We start from the raw sequence: 15,513 nt of genomic DNA on the forward strand, positions 1-15,513 counted from the left end.
TTATTTTTCATATTTTTGTTTTTACTTGACTAATAATAATAATAATAAATAATATTTTGTTTGTGTTAATGTCAAATAATGGCAAGTATAGAAAATTTTTAGGTTCAAATAGAAAATTTTTAGCCTTAACCATTTTGATCCCTGTACTTTAAAATTGGTTTAATTTTAATCTTTGTAGTTTGAATAAATCTTAAATTTTGTCCTTCAAAATTAATTTTTATCGAAATTGGTTAAATAATAATAAGGGAGATTTTCAAAAAAAAAAATCAAGAAAACTATCTACATAAAATAGTAAAATTTTAATCTTCTTTGATAGAAGCTAATAGAAGTCTGTCAGTATCTATTAGTGATAGAAACTCATAGATTCTATCAACGTTTATTAATGTTTTTTCTTTTTGCTATTTCTATGAATAGTTTGGCATTTTTTCTATTTGTGAAAATTCCCCTAATAATAATAATTTTCATGCAAAGAAATATAATATGTTTTCAAAAATCATAGTAAAAATGTTGATAGATAGTAATTATTTTTTAAAAAAAATTAATCATAAACTAACATTAGCGACTAAATTGAGATTTATTGAAAGTTCATGGACTAAAATTAGATAATTGAAAATATAGAAACTAAAATTAGACAAATATCAAAGTATAGAGACCAAAGTGATATTTTAACCAAATTTTAGGATGGGGACATTTGGATCCTTACAATTTGGTTTAGTGGGGGAATACTTGGTAATTATTTTGTTCTATGGACATTATAAATAATTCCCTATATTTTACCGGAGTAGATATGTAAGAAAGAAAAGGTAGAAGAAGGAGGAGAGGAAAAAAAGATACTGCAGGGGTGTTCAAAAAATTCGATAACCCGAAAAAATCGGGTTGGGTTGGGTTGGGTTATCGACTCATTTGGATTGACTTGGGTTCAAATAAATGAAAAATTTATGGATTGAGTTAGTTCATGAGTTCACCTAATATAACCCAAACTAATCCAAATTTATTATTAACTTTAAAATATATATTTTTTATTAATTATAACACAATTATTTATACATATATTGATTTAAAGTAGTTCCTTTTTATTTTAGAAAGAAATTTTCATTATATAAATTGAAATTGAGTTGCTAATTTTAATTCAATATATGAAAATAAGTAATTAGATTTTTACATATTTATATTTTGCTTCTTTTTTTAACAAAATTTTAAATAAATAATCCGGTCAATCCGAACCAATCCAATCTAAATATTTCATGGATGGATTAGGTTGGATTCACTTTTTAATAAGAATTATTTGAGTTGAAAAATTTTACAATCCAAACAATTAGGTCAGAATCAAGTTTTTTCCATCAAACCTATCAACACCCCCTATGCTGTACTGTACCCAATAATCTGGACCTTGGGCCGACCCGATTCAAGCCCTTCCGTTTTGGCACCGCTCAGCACCGCCGCACACAGCGACTGAAACTAAGCCCATTGTTCGAAAAGCGCTGAATTGAAAACCAAACCAAATAGATGTTTTTGTTTACCAATCAAAGTTGACGATGGAGTGAGGAAATCTCGATTCTAAGAGATCTCAAGCTTGAAAGACCCGAAGAAATCGCCTGGAACAAACAAGAAATCACTCTTTACGCTATGTTGCTGCAAATTCTTTCAATATACAGGAACTTGATTCTTCATGTTGGTTTGTCTCTCTCGCTTTCTTTTTTCATCATCTTCTTCAAAATCCCATCACTTTTCCTTCATGGCATATTCACCTACATCCACCCTGATAACACTAACAGCGGCGTCCGAGCCGCGATTAATAGACCTGACGGCTCTACCTCCGTTTCTGGACTAGAGGGGTACCGAAACTTGTCCTCAACTGGTGCCGCTGAGATCAGGAAAAGAACAAAGTCGAAGGACAAGGTTGAGTTTGATGAAAGCAAGGCGCAGATCTTCAGGTTAAAGCTGGATGAGAATCATTTGCAAACGCGGATCTATTACAAAGAATACAGAGATGGTTTCACTTTTACATTTGTGGGTATTTCTTGTTTACTGCTGCAAATTTTCTTGGGTGCATCTAAAAATTCTGGGGTTTGGGGAAATGGGATTTTTGTTCCTCTTCTGTTTGCAATCTTTGCTGGATGTAAGCTATTTGTATCTCTCGCTAAGGTTGCTTTGGAGAAATCTGCGTCCAGAACGTTGGATAGGCAATTGAGTTTACTCTTTGGAGTTTTTGGGTTTCTTTTTGGACTTCTAACTTGTTCTGCTTTTAGCCCTCTTATATTGGATTTTGATCTTGGTGAAATTGGTGGTTTGGGGGCATGTATCGTTGCTATCTTAATGGGATGTTTTGGTGGGTTTTTGTTTATACCTGCAACCAAAATCGCTCGATCATTTTGGCTTGGAACTGATCAAATTAGATGCAATTTAGATATGGTTTATTGTGGATGGTTTTCTCGGATGGTTTTGTATTCAAGTCAGGTAGCCATGGCTCTCACTACCTTGCTTTGGGTTAACCCATTAGCTGAAATTTTCATTAACAAGAACATCGGCGAAGGTACAATTGAACATATGTCTAGTGAAATCCGAAATGCGGACAGATTGGTTGGAAGTATAGGATTCTCAAGGGCTGATTTTGCCAAGCTTAAGCTCTGGTGTTTGTCACTGTCTGGTTTCTTGCAAATCATCGCAGTAAGACAGAACTTGCAAATGTATCTGAACGAAGCTCTGTTATCTTGGTATCAAAGATTGCATGCTGGGAAAGTTCCTGACTTGGATTTCAGTAGAGCGAAGGTTTTTCTGCACAATCACTACTTATGTGTGTCTGCTTTGCAGTTTTTTGCTCCACCAGCCTTAGTTTTGCTTTTTGTTGGGTTATCTCAAATTGGTATCAACTCTTTGAAAAATACCAATTTGGTAAGTTTTCTTCTTCCCTGTTCTTCCTTTGTCCAACAAGTGGCTCTGTTAATGGCTTGGTGGATTGTCTCTGTAATGACTATTTATACATCAGCCACCATTGTGCTATATCGTCGTGGCATATTGTATGTTTCTTGACAATGTGAAATATGCTATCTTCTTCTTCTTCTTCTTCCTTTTTTTTTTTTTTTTTTTTGGTTCACTCTCTCTCTCTCTAATTTTTTTCCGGAATTTTGTTCATTGAGTTTAGACTGCTGTAAGATTTTGAGCGAAATGAGAACGGCAACTTGGTTGTAGCCATGAAAATATCCATTTTGTGCTCCTGAACTTCATGAATTATATTGTATGAACGAATGCTGATCCACAGATAAAATTTTAGTTGGTTTTTATTGTCATTGTACCTAATTTGCATTTTGACCTCTCACTGGCGTCTTCTTCAAAATCTTTGCCAGTTCAGGTATGTTTTCTTTCGAATGAAGCAGCATATTCCTGTCATATGATTCTTATCGGTTTATGTTCCGTCTAAATATTTCATTATTAGTTTTTCTACTAATAAGAATGCTTATGAAATATAGTGGTAGATTGTTGAGGTGTTGGATGAAAGAATGTCTTAGAGATGGATATCTTAGGCTAGGGGGCCTCCTTTCCAACTTCCTTATTGCCTTGTTGGGTGATGTCTGAAATTGTTTTTGAATGGATTTTGAGTAGAATTTGTTGATGATACAAACAATTCTTTCTCCAAGGATGAACATGAGATGTTTGATAACTTCTGTAGCGTGGTTCTGAGATGGCCTTAAGAGTGAAAGTGAATCTGGAGAAAGCTGTTGCTTGTGGAAATTTGGAATTACTATCAATATGGAAAAAGTAGTTGCAGGGCTTGGGAGTGTTTTGAGAAAATTGAAGAAATGGAAAATTTTCAACATTGCAAAGGGTTGGCTGTCAACATTGGGTAATGAAATACTTTCTAACCTTCCAATTTATTATATGTTTTACCTTTCCTATTCCAATAAAGAAAATTGAGAAAAATCTCAGTCATGCAGTTGATTAGGAAATTGTTACTTTACCTTTAGAAAAAGTTGACACTGGTGTTGGGAATTTGAAGAAAAGGATGTGATTTTGCTTACAAAATGGCTTTTTAGGTTTCCTCTTCTGAAAGGAAAGTTTGACATGTTATAATTATCAAGAGAATTCTAGTTGTTTCACCAAAAGGAAGAGACACAGGGAGGACCTCTAACCACATTTTGATTAACCCCCAAAATGTTTGTATATTATCTAAGGGAAGATAAAAGATGGGTAGTGCTTACCGTCATCGAATACATTTTCGGTCAAAAGAAACTAACGACTGTGAGACGTTTCACAAAAATTCTGGCATTGATTGAGGGAGGGAAGTTAAGAACTTGTCATGGAGGCTTAAACACAGTAGTAGAAAGTATTCAAAAGAGGTGTTCTGATATATGTCTTTGGGTGGCCAAGTCGGTCGGCGTCGTTAAAAGGGAATAGGGAAGGCGAAAGATTTGTATCTTCATTGATCATTTTATTGGAAATTTTGGTTTTGGACATCAATTTCAAGTGTCATAGTCTATGATGAAGAGGGTAAAGATGATGTAGTAGTTTGTTGCTAAAGATTCCAGAAAAAGGGCATATTTTGTGGGTCAATGTAATAGAGGCTTTTGACTTTGAATATGGATTGAGAGAAATTGAGGAACGTAATTGAGAAATGTTCGATATGGACAAGTATGTTGCAATTTTTTCTCTTTGGTAGTCCTTTTCTCTCTCTTTCTTTCTTTCTTATTTTAAAATTATATTCCTTTTATCATTTATTTTAAATTTCTTATTGGTGGATTCTTTCTCGATTTTAATTTTTGTTAGATTTTGGTCGTCTTTTGAAATGGGACTGGATTTTACCATATTTATACTTTTCCTTCACGTTTACTTTATTTCATTTCACAATTTCTATAAAGACACCTTGAATTCTTCATTCTTTATAAATTAAAAAGAAATGGAGGAAATTTTGGCACGATGAGTAATCAAATGGATCACTTCAATTATGTATTCATTCATTTGAAATTTGGATTATTCTACCTTTTAGAGTTGGAACAATTGCCCTTTCGATTTGAACTATTCCTCCAAAACATATTATTTTATGAAATTGCTTGGAAGTCATTTGGATATTCTACTTTTTAGGGTAATGTTTGAAAGTGATTTTGAAATTATTTTCATACCATCATGTTTAAAAATACTTCGAAATACGATTTTAATCACTCAAACTCAATTTAATGTTTGATTTTACTTTTTTAAATATAATTTTCATACTATCAAAATTGATTTGAAACTACTAAAAACTTGTTTAGCAGTGATTTTCTTGTAATTAATTTTCATACAATTGTATTGATGTTTAGTTTAAAATTCTCAAAAATGATTTTTATATATTTAAGAGTGACCTTATTATGTTTGATTCCAAAAGTGATTTTAGAATTATAAAATTATTAAAAATATATTCTTTATTTGAAAAATTATTTAACTAAATAATTATGATAAATATTTATTTATGATTGATGTAAATGGAAAAAGAAATTGTTTGATGGATAGTTAGTCAACAATATTTTAATAAAATTGATCTATTTAGTTATCTTTGGAACTGATTTTGGGTTAATCACTTCAACAAAAGTCATCAAACAACTAATTCTTCTAAAATGATTTTAGACTTTCTTTAGATCAATTTTATTTCACATAGAGGGAAAACCATAGTGATAAATTTTATCGACATTGTCGATATTTTCATTATATCGTAAAAAAAGCTACAAAACATAAAAAATAAGTAATAAAATATAATATAAATAATAGATATATTAACTTATTTAAAATTCATAGTTCATTTATTGATTTAAATTTATTTTTAGAATTTCTTTTATTTTATAATTTTTTTTAGAAATATCTATCAAAATTGACATTTCATCAATATTTTTATTGAAATTTCTGAAAAATTAATACCTTGTTATTTTCTTTGACCACATCGACATTTTAAAAACTGGGAAAAATATGACTTAATAATTTTAAAATCACATCAAAACGTGTATAACTTTTGAGATTTCTTTTTTTAAAAGGATAAAATAATAAAGAATAATGAAATAATCTATGTGGCTGCGTACGTGGAATGATTTGGATTTGGGAGTACATTATAGACTGGGGTGTGGGTGACAGCTTAAGATAATAACAATTAGGAAAAAGAAGAAAGAAGAAAGAAGAAAGAAAAATAAAGGAAAAGAGACTAGAATTTGGGAAATGGCCGATTTTGATCTAAAACATTTTTTTCAATTTAAAAGTAACGTCATTTTTAAAAATACTCTTTTTAACCTCTTTTTCATATTTTCAGTCTTAAGTAAAGCGACCATCACGGGAAAATATCATTTTATTCTTCAATAAATGATTATTCAATTATCTTCAATATGAAGTCTAATTTACCTAACTCACGTTTCTTAAATTAGAAACTTCAATCTTCAGTTTCACATTTTATTTTCAAGATAAAAATGTTTTAAGTGAGGGTCTCAACTTCAGAGGAATAATCCTTTTCAGAGGGTCCCAAGTTCAGACAAACAAGTTCTTTCCTTTTTTAGAGTTCCAAAAAAGACGGGTATATTGAAAAGTAATTTTTTGTTTTTTTATATTGAAAAGTAGTCGTTTGTCTCATAAAGTTGAGTTCGTAAGTCTTGAAAGCTCTTTATCGTTTGTCTCATTAAGTTACTTCACGAGACAAAAGATGGAAAAATAATTTCACAAAACAAACTTATAACTTTATAAGACAAATGACAGATTATCTTGTTTTGTCTTGTAATATTGTAAGTTTGTCTTGTGAAATTAATTCACAAGACAAAAGACTAACTTATGAATTCAACTTTATGAGATAAACGACTACTTTTTAACATAAAAAAATTAAAAAAAAAAAAATCTTTTCAATATATTTGCCTCTTTTGAAACTCTAAAAAATTGAAAGAAATTGTGCCTCTCAACTTAAAACTCTCTAAAAAAAAAATTATTCCTCTGAAGTTGGGACTCTCACGTAAAGCATAATGACTATTTATTGAGGAGTAAAATGGTATTTTTACACGGTGGACCCCTTCATTTAAATATTGAAATTATGAAAAAGATGTTAAAAAAAATAAATTTTAAAAATGAGATTACTCGGAGAGAACTTCTTAGGTCAAAATTGTAATTTCCCTTAGACTTTCGAGGAAGTTTCTCAAATCGCAGCACCTTCTCATCACTCTGAAGCAAAAAAAATCTTCTCTTCCTCCTCTTCCACGAACTTTCTAGAATTGAAATACCAGTGCCGTACCTGGAAAATTCTCACAACTAAATCTTCTAAAATTCTCATATCGAAGCTTTCTTTAGGGTTTAGGTGCTGCGTCTGATCATTTCGGGATCTGATTTGGTTGTATCTTGTGGCTCCTCTCATGGAGGAGCCCAGGGCCAAGCCAACACCTACTGCAGGCGATTCACAGAGATCTGTGCCCACTCCTTTCTTGACGAAAACGTATCAGCTCGTTGACGACGAGACAATCGACCATGTCATTTCATGGAACGACGACGGATCTACCTTCATCGTCTGGAACACCATGGCTTTCGCCAGAGATTTGCTCCCCAAGTATTTCAAGCACAATAACTTCACCAGCTTTCTCCGTCAGCTCAATACTTATGTAATTAATCCTCTACTGGATTTCTATTTCGTTGCTGTTTTCTTCCCAGGGATGGTGGATTTTGTGTTTGATTTCGGTTTTTTTTTTTTTTGGTATGTGTTCTGTTTTAGGGATTTAGAAAGGTTGTATCGGACCGTTGGGAGTTCGCGAACGAGTGCTTTCGCAAGGGCAAGAAACAGCTTCTTTGTGAGATTCAGCGTCGGAAATTGGCCGCTCCGGTACCGTCCACTGCTTCTAACGCGGTTGTGGTGACGACCGTTGCGGCGATTCCGTCTGCGCAACTACTAACATTGACGGGGAATTCTTCCGGTGAAGAACAAGTGACTTCGTCTGATGAGACACCGACGAGAGCTCTTGCAGAGTTGATCGATGAGAACGATCGGCTGAAAAAAGAGAAAGTTCAGCTCACGGAACAACTGGTTGAGGTGAAATCTCTGTGCAACAACATCTTCTTGTTGATGTCGAGCTTCGTTGAAACTCAATTTAAGAGCAGTTTCAAAGGGAGAGAGAGCGTTTTAACATCGGCAAAATCGCTTGATCTTTTCCCCGTGAAGCGGTCTTCCGACGAAGTCGAAGCGGCGGAGGCCAAGGAGGAGGAGACGAATCAGATCGGCCCGAAGCGACCAAGGGAATGTAAGGAACGGGCGACGGAGACGGCGGAGGATGATACTACTTTGCGGCTTCAACCACCGGATAGATCGGAAGTCAAATCAGAGCGGATAAATTGTCAAAATAAAGTTGATGATGAGAAAACGTGGCACAATCAGGTCCACTGAGTGAATAATAAAATGGATCTGTATTTAACGGCTAGGATAACGTATCGATTTTTCAGAATCTTGTTCAAGTAATCAGCGACGCATGGAATCACTTCCTCAAATTGGGGAAATATGGCACGTGTGACGTGTGCTACCATTTGAGGGGGCAAATTAAGGAAGTTTCCATATTCCCTTTTCTGCATTTTCTTTAAAAAAAAGGAAAAAGAAAATCTAAATGGAACTGAAAAAACAATTAAATTGCATACATATCAGCAAAGCAAGCAGTAACAAAATTTACTTCTTAATTAGCTGAGTTATATTCAAGTTTGCAATGGTATAAAATGAAAACGTAGTTTTTCCGCAACTGATATGGATTAAATTTCTAGTCAAAAGTCAAAAATCAACCCAATCAATCAAACTAAAGTTATTTTGTAATCATTTATAAGGTCAACAAAATTAATTTACCTACCTAATGTCAGATGAATATGGTTATATCGTATTGTAAATGATTTAAAATAACTTTGATTTAATTGATTCAATTGGTTTTTTTAATTTTGACTAGAATTTTGATACATATCAGGGAAAAACTACATTAGTAGCAAGTACAAAGATTTTCATTTTCTTACCTTCTATGCATTTGGAAATTTGAACATGACTCAACAATTCATAAAATGGTTAATGCTAATTGCCAGAGGAATAGAAAGGAAGATTGGATTACATTAGTTGATATAAAATGGATTACAACTGAAGGATTTTGAGCATATACTCCTAAATACTTCTTTACAGTGTTATTCTCAACTCAAAGTACAATCTTTTGCTATCCTTCCAAGTTCCAATTCTATGAAACTCTGGAATTTACTCATCTTTGATCCGTTTAAGAAACTTCAATACCTGAAGCATCGAAGGTCTATTAGCAGGATTTTCTGATAAACAAACACAAGCAATCTGAAGAGTTTGAAGCATCATATGCTTGGAATCAGCATTCAGAACTGTGGCATCTAGAACATCTGCAGCCTGACCCTTGTTGATCTTCTGAATCACCCAACCGACCAGATTTCCACCCTCAATCTCTTTAAAGTCGGGTCCAGTTGGTTCCTTCCCAGTCACCAATTCCAGTAGAATCACACCAAAGCTATAGACGTCGCCTTTTGTAGTCGACCGCCCACTCTGCCCGTACTCCGGTGGGATGTAACCAAAGGTTCCAGCAATCTCAGTCGTAACATGAGTCTCACAAGCACTGATCAATCTTGCCAATCCAAAGTCGGCAACTTTTGGTTCAAAGTCTTGGTTGAGGAGTATATTGCTTGCTTTAACATCTCTATGAATGATGTGGGGTATGAATCCATGGTGAAGAAATGCCAATCCACGAGCTGCGCCTGAAGCGACTTTGAAGCGAGTCTCCCAGTTAAGGACTTCAAGAGTACCGGTTCGGTTTCTCAGCCAAAGATCCAAGCTACCATTCACCATATACTCATACACAAGGAGTTTCTCCTCCCCAAGAGAACAGTAGCCAAGCAGTGGAACAAGATTATGGTGCTTTACTTTGCCTATAGTTTCCATTTCGGCAATAAATTCTCTATGCCCCTGTGTTTTCGCTTCGCTTAGCTTCTTCACAGCAACAACTTTTCCATTAGGCAATGTCGCCTTGTATACGGTCCCAAAACCTCCATCTCCAATAATGTTTGTTTTACAGAAGTTATTGGTTGCTTCCAATATATCAACCAACGTTAATTTCAGAAGGGGCTGCTCGAACATGGCCACATTGATGCTTAAAGGCTCTTTTGATCTGCTGCTGCTTAAGAAATAGAGATTGGGGTCTATGAAACTGTTTAATTTGCTTTCCTCCATTTCCTCTGGATCATTATCTCTCTGGCTTCTAATAATCCGTCTTCGCATCGCGAATGCCACAGTTAGAACTATAAGAACGCTAACAATGATAATCCCAGCAATGCTCCAAGCATTCAAGACTGCAGATCTCTCTAAGCTTTCGATACGGCAATTGAAACCAAGGATTCTCCCACAGAGGTCCTTGTTACCAACAAGTGAACTTTTGGATAGATTCTGGCAAATGCCACTTCTCGGAATTGGACCTTCAAGACTGTTTTCTGCCAAATTCAGGTAAAACATATTGATGAGGCTGCATATTTTCTCTGGAATCTCCCCAGATAGCCTGTTGTTCGAAACATCTAAGTATTCAAGTTGCATAAGATCCCCAAGATCTGAAGGGATTGCCCCTGTGAACTTATTTCCATGAAGATCCAATGTCGTCAAGTATGAAAGGTTGCCCAATGTTCGCGGAAGTACACCCTCAAAATAGTTATTACTCAAATTCAATGTTTCAATCTTCCATGTCATGGAACTTGGGAAAAGTTCAACAACCTGACCAGAAAGCCTGTTCTCCTGTACATAAAGCCCCACAAGATTCAACATGCTGGACAGAGAATAAGGAAGATCACCATCCAACTCATTATAACTTAAATCCAAATGAGTTAATGCCTTCAGACCACCAAAAGTTTTTGGAACCGAACCAGATAATTTATTACCAGTTAAGTTCAACTTCACCAAGCTACTCAAATGACTGAAGCTCTCAGGGATCATTCCCATGAGGTGATTATTCCCAAGATACAGGCCTTGGAGCTTGAGAGCATTGCCAATCTCTGCAGGAATTGGACCAGTAAGCATATTGGCAGATAAATCCAAGGTTGTGAGGTTTGTTAACTGAGAGAGAGATCTAGGAATTGCTCCAGAAAGTAGATTGTTGTTGAGTAAGAGATCCACCACTACAACACAGTTTCCCAGTTCATCAGGTATAGTACCAGACAATCTATTATGAGACAGATCGAAAACACCATGATGCTGAACAAAGCTCAAATCAGGAATGGTCAACTGTCGAAAATAAGCAGACGGATTGGAAGGTATTGCTCCAGATAAATTGTTGTATGAAAGAACTAGGCACTGTAATTCAGTAAGGTCTGCAAGTCTGTCTGGAATCGACCCATGTAGACTGTTGTTTCCGAGGTCCAATGTGGTAAGTTCACTGCAATCTCCGAGCGTGGCAGGTATAGTTCCTTCAAGCAGATTTGAATTCAAATTTAGAACAGAAAGGGCTGTGAGATTACCAATCTCATCCGGTATTATGCCTGTCAACCTGTTGTTGCTGAGAACAAGCCTCTCAAGGGAAGCTGCATAACCAATTTCCGGAGGGAGATGACCCTCTAACTGGTTATTTGCAGCAGAAAATTCCATCAAATCCATCGAGTTCCATATACTTCTTGGTAATGAACCTGTAAAATTGTTGGAGTCAAGGTTGATTACCAGTAGGGGAAGATCTGAGAAGTATTCTGGTATTGCACCAACAATCTGATTGTCTACCAAAACCAACTGTGTAAGGTTTTTACACAGCAAAAATGTGTCATCAATCGTACCCGAAAGGAAATTACTGTCAAGATCAATCTCTGTCAAGGATGCAGCATTACAAATTTCTTTGGGTATTGGACCTGTCAACAAGTTATTGCTCAAACTAAGGTGATTAAGCATCGAGCAATTTCCAATCTCAGGTGGGATTTCGCTGGTAAACCGATTACTCGAGAGTAAAATAGAATCGACATGATCCCATTTGCCAAGCCAGGAAGGTAATGGCCCAGAAAGCTGATTCCTCTCAGCAGAAAATGTTAACATGGAAAGCTCGGAAAGCTCTTGTGGCAACACTCCAGATAGAAAATTGAATGAAAGCATCAATGTTTTCAAATTTCTGCACCTCCCAAGCTCGGCAGGAATAGAACCATTGAGCTCAGTGTAAACAAGATTCAATATAGTCAAGTTCTGCAATTCACCAATCGTTTTTGGGATAGAACACCCAAGTGGGTTGTATGAAAGATCCAGTTTGCTCAATGATTTCAACTTGGATAGTTCGTCAGGCAATGGACCAGTTAAAGAACAAGACGGCGAAAAAAAGTTCTCCAGCAATACAAGGTTACCAACTTCAGGAGGCAACTCACCGGAAAAGTGGTTAATGCCGATATAAAGGCCAGTCAAATGCTTTAGATTACCAATTTCAGGTGGGATTGAACCCGAAAACGAGTTGTTTGAAATGTCCAGAGAAGTTAAAGATGTAAGCTCAGTAAAGATGGTCAATGGGAGTGAACCTGATAAAAGATTGTTGCCGAGGTCCAAGGATAAAATCCTTGTCAAGTTTCCGATGTGAGGTGGAACATTTCCGACGAAGGCATTGCCGGAGAGGTCAAGGGTCCGTAACTGCTTCAAATTTCCAAGCTCCGGCGGGATTTTACCAGTGAATAAATTAGTCCCCAACTTGAGATTCTCCAACTGAGTCAACTCAGTTAGTTCGATAGGGAAGTCGCCGGAAAACTGATTTTCGCCGAGAGCGAGCACTTTCAAGCTTCGAAGATTGGATATCTGAGGTGGGATTGAACCATAGAGGAAGTTGTTTGAAAGGTCCAGAACAGAGAGGCTCAAAATGTTGAAAAGGGACCGAGAGAGCTGGCCTTTGAGTGAAAGAGATGAAAGAGAGAGCTCTGTAACTCGACCGAGTCGGCAAGAAACTCCGACCCAAAAGCAGTGAGGGACCGATGAGTTCCATGGCAGAATTTCAGAGGTCTCTAACGAAGCTTTGAAAGAAATCAAGCTTTCTCTCTCGATAATAATCTCATTCTGGACTGTAGCGCCATTGGAGCTCAAAATGCAGAGCTCGAAGCAAACAATGAAAATGAAAAAGCGTTTCAACTCCATACCCATATGAAAAACCATGATATCTCAATGTTCTAAACCCGGGCTACAAAAACACGAAGATGGGCAACCTTAACTTCCATGGCTATTGCAGAAAGAGAAATTAAACAAAGAGAAGAAGGAGGAGGAGGAGGAGGTTAAGCGCCATTCGCCATAGCTATAATGCAATGGAAGGACTATGGCAAAAGAAGGCTTGTCAGAAAGGAGGCGCAGCTCACGTGACTTGAAGGATGGTATGATAACGGCAATTCTGTTTTTTTCTTCAACTTTAGATCCTTCAAATTTCTTCATATTACTTTTGGGTATTTATTTTCAAGTCCTCCAAGTCCTAAAGAAAATTAAAAAAGAGTCATATTAAGTCATAAATTTTCAAACTTTTGGGGAAAGCAAATCAAAGCTCTCTTTAGGGGGGGTGTTTAAAAAACTAGTCTTTTTGTCACTTCTAGTTCCTTTTTCTTTATTCTTTATTCATATTATGATCAAGTGTTTGTTTTTGTTTTATGGACTAGGGAATAAAAATGAAAACTTTTTGGTTTGTGGGTTTTGCAAATCTTCCCACCATTGTTGGCTGTGATTTCAAGGCCTAATACCTTATTCCTATATGGGTCTATACTTTTTCCCTATTTTGCATTTATTCTAATCTTTTTTGGTAAATTATTGTGGAAAAGAATCCATATTGGTCAAAAGGGAACTGAGAGAGAGAGAGACAATTATTTTGTCACCTATAAACTTGTGTTTGTGGGTTTTAGGGTTCTTAGTCCTCCCCTTTTATTAGGGTTTGGATTTTTTTTTTTTTTCACTTATTCTTTTGTTAATTTTAGGCTCAATTATAACAAATGCCCCTGAATTTTCTTTTGCTTAAAAATATCTCTATACTTTTAAAAGTTGCAATATTATCCCTCAACTTTCATAAATGTTTCAAAACTACACTTAGAGTATAAATTCTTTAAAATTTCGAATAGAAATCAAGACTTGAAACTGTGTGAGGATGACCTAAAACGATATGGTGATTCAAATTTTCAGTCTATGTCACCTATTACACCATTTCACATCTCAATTTTCATCCAAATTCTAACAAATTTCTACTCCAAGAGTATTTTTGAAATGTTTATGAAAGTTCAAGGGTAATATTGCAACTTTTGAAAGTATAAGAGTATTTTTTTAAACATATGAAAAAGTGTAAGGGTATCTTGATTTTACATATGTTAGGGCACAAATACAATATGTGAAATTTATGGTATGTACATTCATATTGATTTTAATCGTCAAAACGAGTTTAGCTCAACCGTAATTGGTATGACCTTCTTTCTAGAGGTTGGAGGCTTGATCCTTTACCCTCTAGTTGTTGTACAAAAAAAATCGATTTTAATCCAGCATAAAAATATATGGCAAAAAAATTTATTTGATTATATACTTTTTCTATGTTAAAAATAAATAAATAGAAAAATTGGTTAAATTTAATTGGGTTGTGTTGCTTTTTTGTGGGATGGAGCATACCAAAGAGAGGCTTCAATTGTATGCATATCAGCATGTATAATGCATGGGACAGATAGAAAATGTAAAATAATAGGCAGATATTTACTCTTTGGATTGTCCTTTTTTCCTTGGGTACAAAACATCCAAAAAACATTTCAACTATGAAAATAAAGACAATTGAAGCTTCTTGGTGACTTGGTGTTTCTTTTTTTTCTTTTTTTTTTCCCCCCCTTCTCCCAAATAAGGCAATTGCTTGACTTTTTATCCACAACCCCTTTTCCCTTCCAATTTTTTCTCAACCAAACTTGTTAGGGCATGAGGCATGATCTACCAAGTTTATCCTTTTGTGAAGACACCATTTGGTTTTTTTTTTTTTTTTTTTTTTTTTTTTTTTTTTCTCTTCAATATTTGAATCTACCTTTTGATTCACCCTTTTCCCCTTTGTACTTGGTGGAACACCTATTTTGAATCAACTTCAATAATTAGTGGGTGACATTTCAAAGCAATTTGGGCCCCTCTTGAACTATAAAAACTTCCCCATGTATACCAATTTGATATAAATTCAAGTTTGTATAAAAGCTTTGTTTTTATTCATCTATATTGTCTCCAACAATAACATATCCACCACTTCTCAACTTAAACATATATGTATCATACTCTATTCAGACCATATTTCCTAACCTTGTTCTCCACTTTACCGTTCTCATTTGTCCAAATAATTTACAAATGAACTTTGCCTTGTCTAATCATAACATTTGTCTCCTCAAAACTTATTCTTTTCTTTTTTTTATTAAATCACAAACCATATCTCTAGACTTGATCACTATGAGTCAGCAATAGAATGGAAAATTCACAAAGTTTTTTTTGGGAACAAATCAAATAAATAATTAAATATTGGAATAATCTAAATCGGTTGGACTCAAAAAACAGCCCAGTAGAAATTCATTTAT

At 35.0% G+C, this 15,513-nt stretch overlaps 3 protein-coding genes across 3 annotated transcripts; 2 read left to right on the plus strand and 1 right to left on the minus strand.

Annotated features, from left to right (window-relative positions):
* The first annotated feature begins 1,169 nt into the window (after nt 1-1,169).
* On the plus strand, nt 1,170-3,063 carry LOC120073826 (transmembrane protein 161AB protein). Its single transcript, XM_039026731.2, has one exon. The coding sequence runs from the start codon at nt 1,627-1,629 to the stop codon at nt 3,028-3,030; it is 1,404 nt and encodes a 467-aa protein (XP_038882659.1). The 5' UTR covers nt 1,170-1,626; the 3' UTR covers nt 3,031-3,063.
* Nucleotides 3,064-5,986: 2,923 nt separating this feature from the next.
* LOC120081317 (heat stress transcription factor B-2b-like) lies at nt 5,987-8,529 on the plus strand. Its single transcript, XM_039036075.2, has 2 exons — nt 5,987-7,586; nt 7,697-8,529. The coding sequence occupies exons 1-2, from the start codon at nt 7,344-7,346 to the stop codon at nt 8,360-8,362; spliced, it is 909 nt and encodes a 302-aa protein (XP_038892003.1). The 5' UTR covers nt 5,987-7,343; the 3' UTR covers nt 8,363-8,529.
* Nucleotides 8,530-9,038: 509 nt separating this feature from the next.
* On the minus strand, nt 9,039-13,290 carry EMS1 (Leucine-rich repeat transmembrane protein kinase). Its single transcript, XM_039036066.2, has one exon. The coding sequence runs from the start codon at nt 13,106-13,108 to the stop codon at nt 9,197-9,199; it is 3,912 nt and encodes a 1,303-aa protein (XP_038891994.1). The 5' UTR covers nt 13,109-13,290; the 3' UTR covers nt 9,039-9,196.
* Between the last annotated feature and the right edge of the window lie 2,223 nt (nt 13,291-15,513).

The sequence above is a fragment of the Benincasa hispida genome, chromosome 1, assembly GCF_027475165.1.
Source record: "Benincasa hispida cultivar pf3 chromosome 1, pf3_genome.v1.1, whole genome shotgun sequence".
NCBI classification, from domain to species: Eukaryota; Viridiplantae; Streptophyta; class Magnoliopsida; order Cucurbitales; family Cucurbitaceae; genus Benincasa; species Benincasa hispida.

Bases quoted from the DNA above. Each gene is read 5' to 3' on its own strand.
- LOC120073826 (XM_039026731.2), top strand. From the start codon at position 1,627: ATGTTGCTGCAAATTCTTTCAATATACAGGAACTTGATTCTTCATGTT.
- LOC120081317 (XM_039036075.2), top strand. From the start codon at position 7,344: ATGGAGGAGCCCAGGGCCAAGCCAACACCTACTGCAGGCGATTCACAG. The intron at 7,587-7,696 runs GTAATTAATCCT...GTTCTGTTTTAG, and splicing joins TCCGTCAGCTCAATACTTAT to GGATTTAGAAAGGTTGTATC.
- EMS1 (XM_039036066.2), bottom strand. From the start codon at position 13,108: ATGGTTTTTCATATGGGTATGGAGTTGAAACGCTTTTTCATTTTCATT.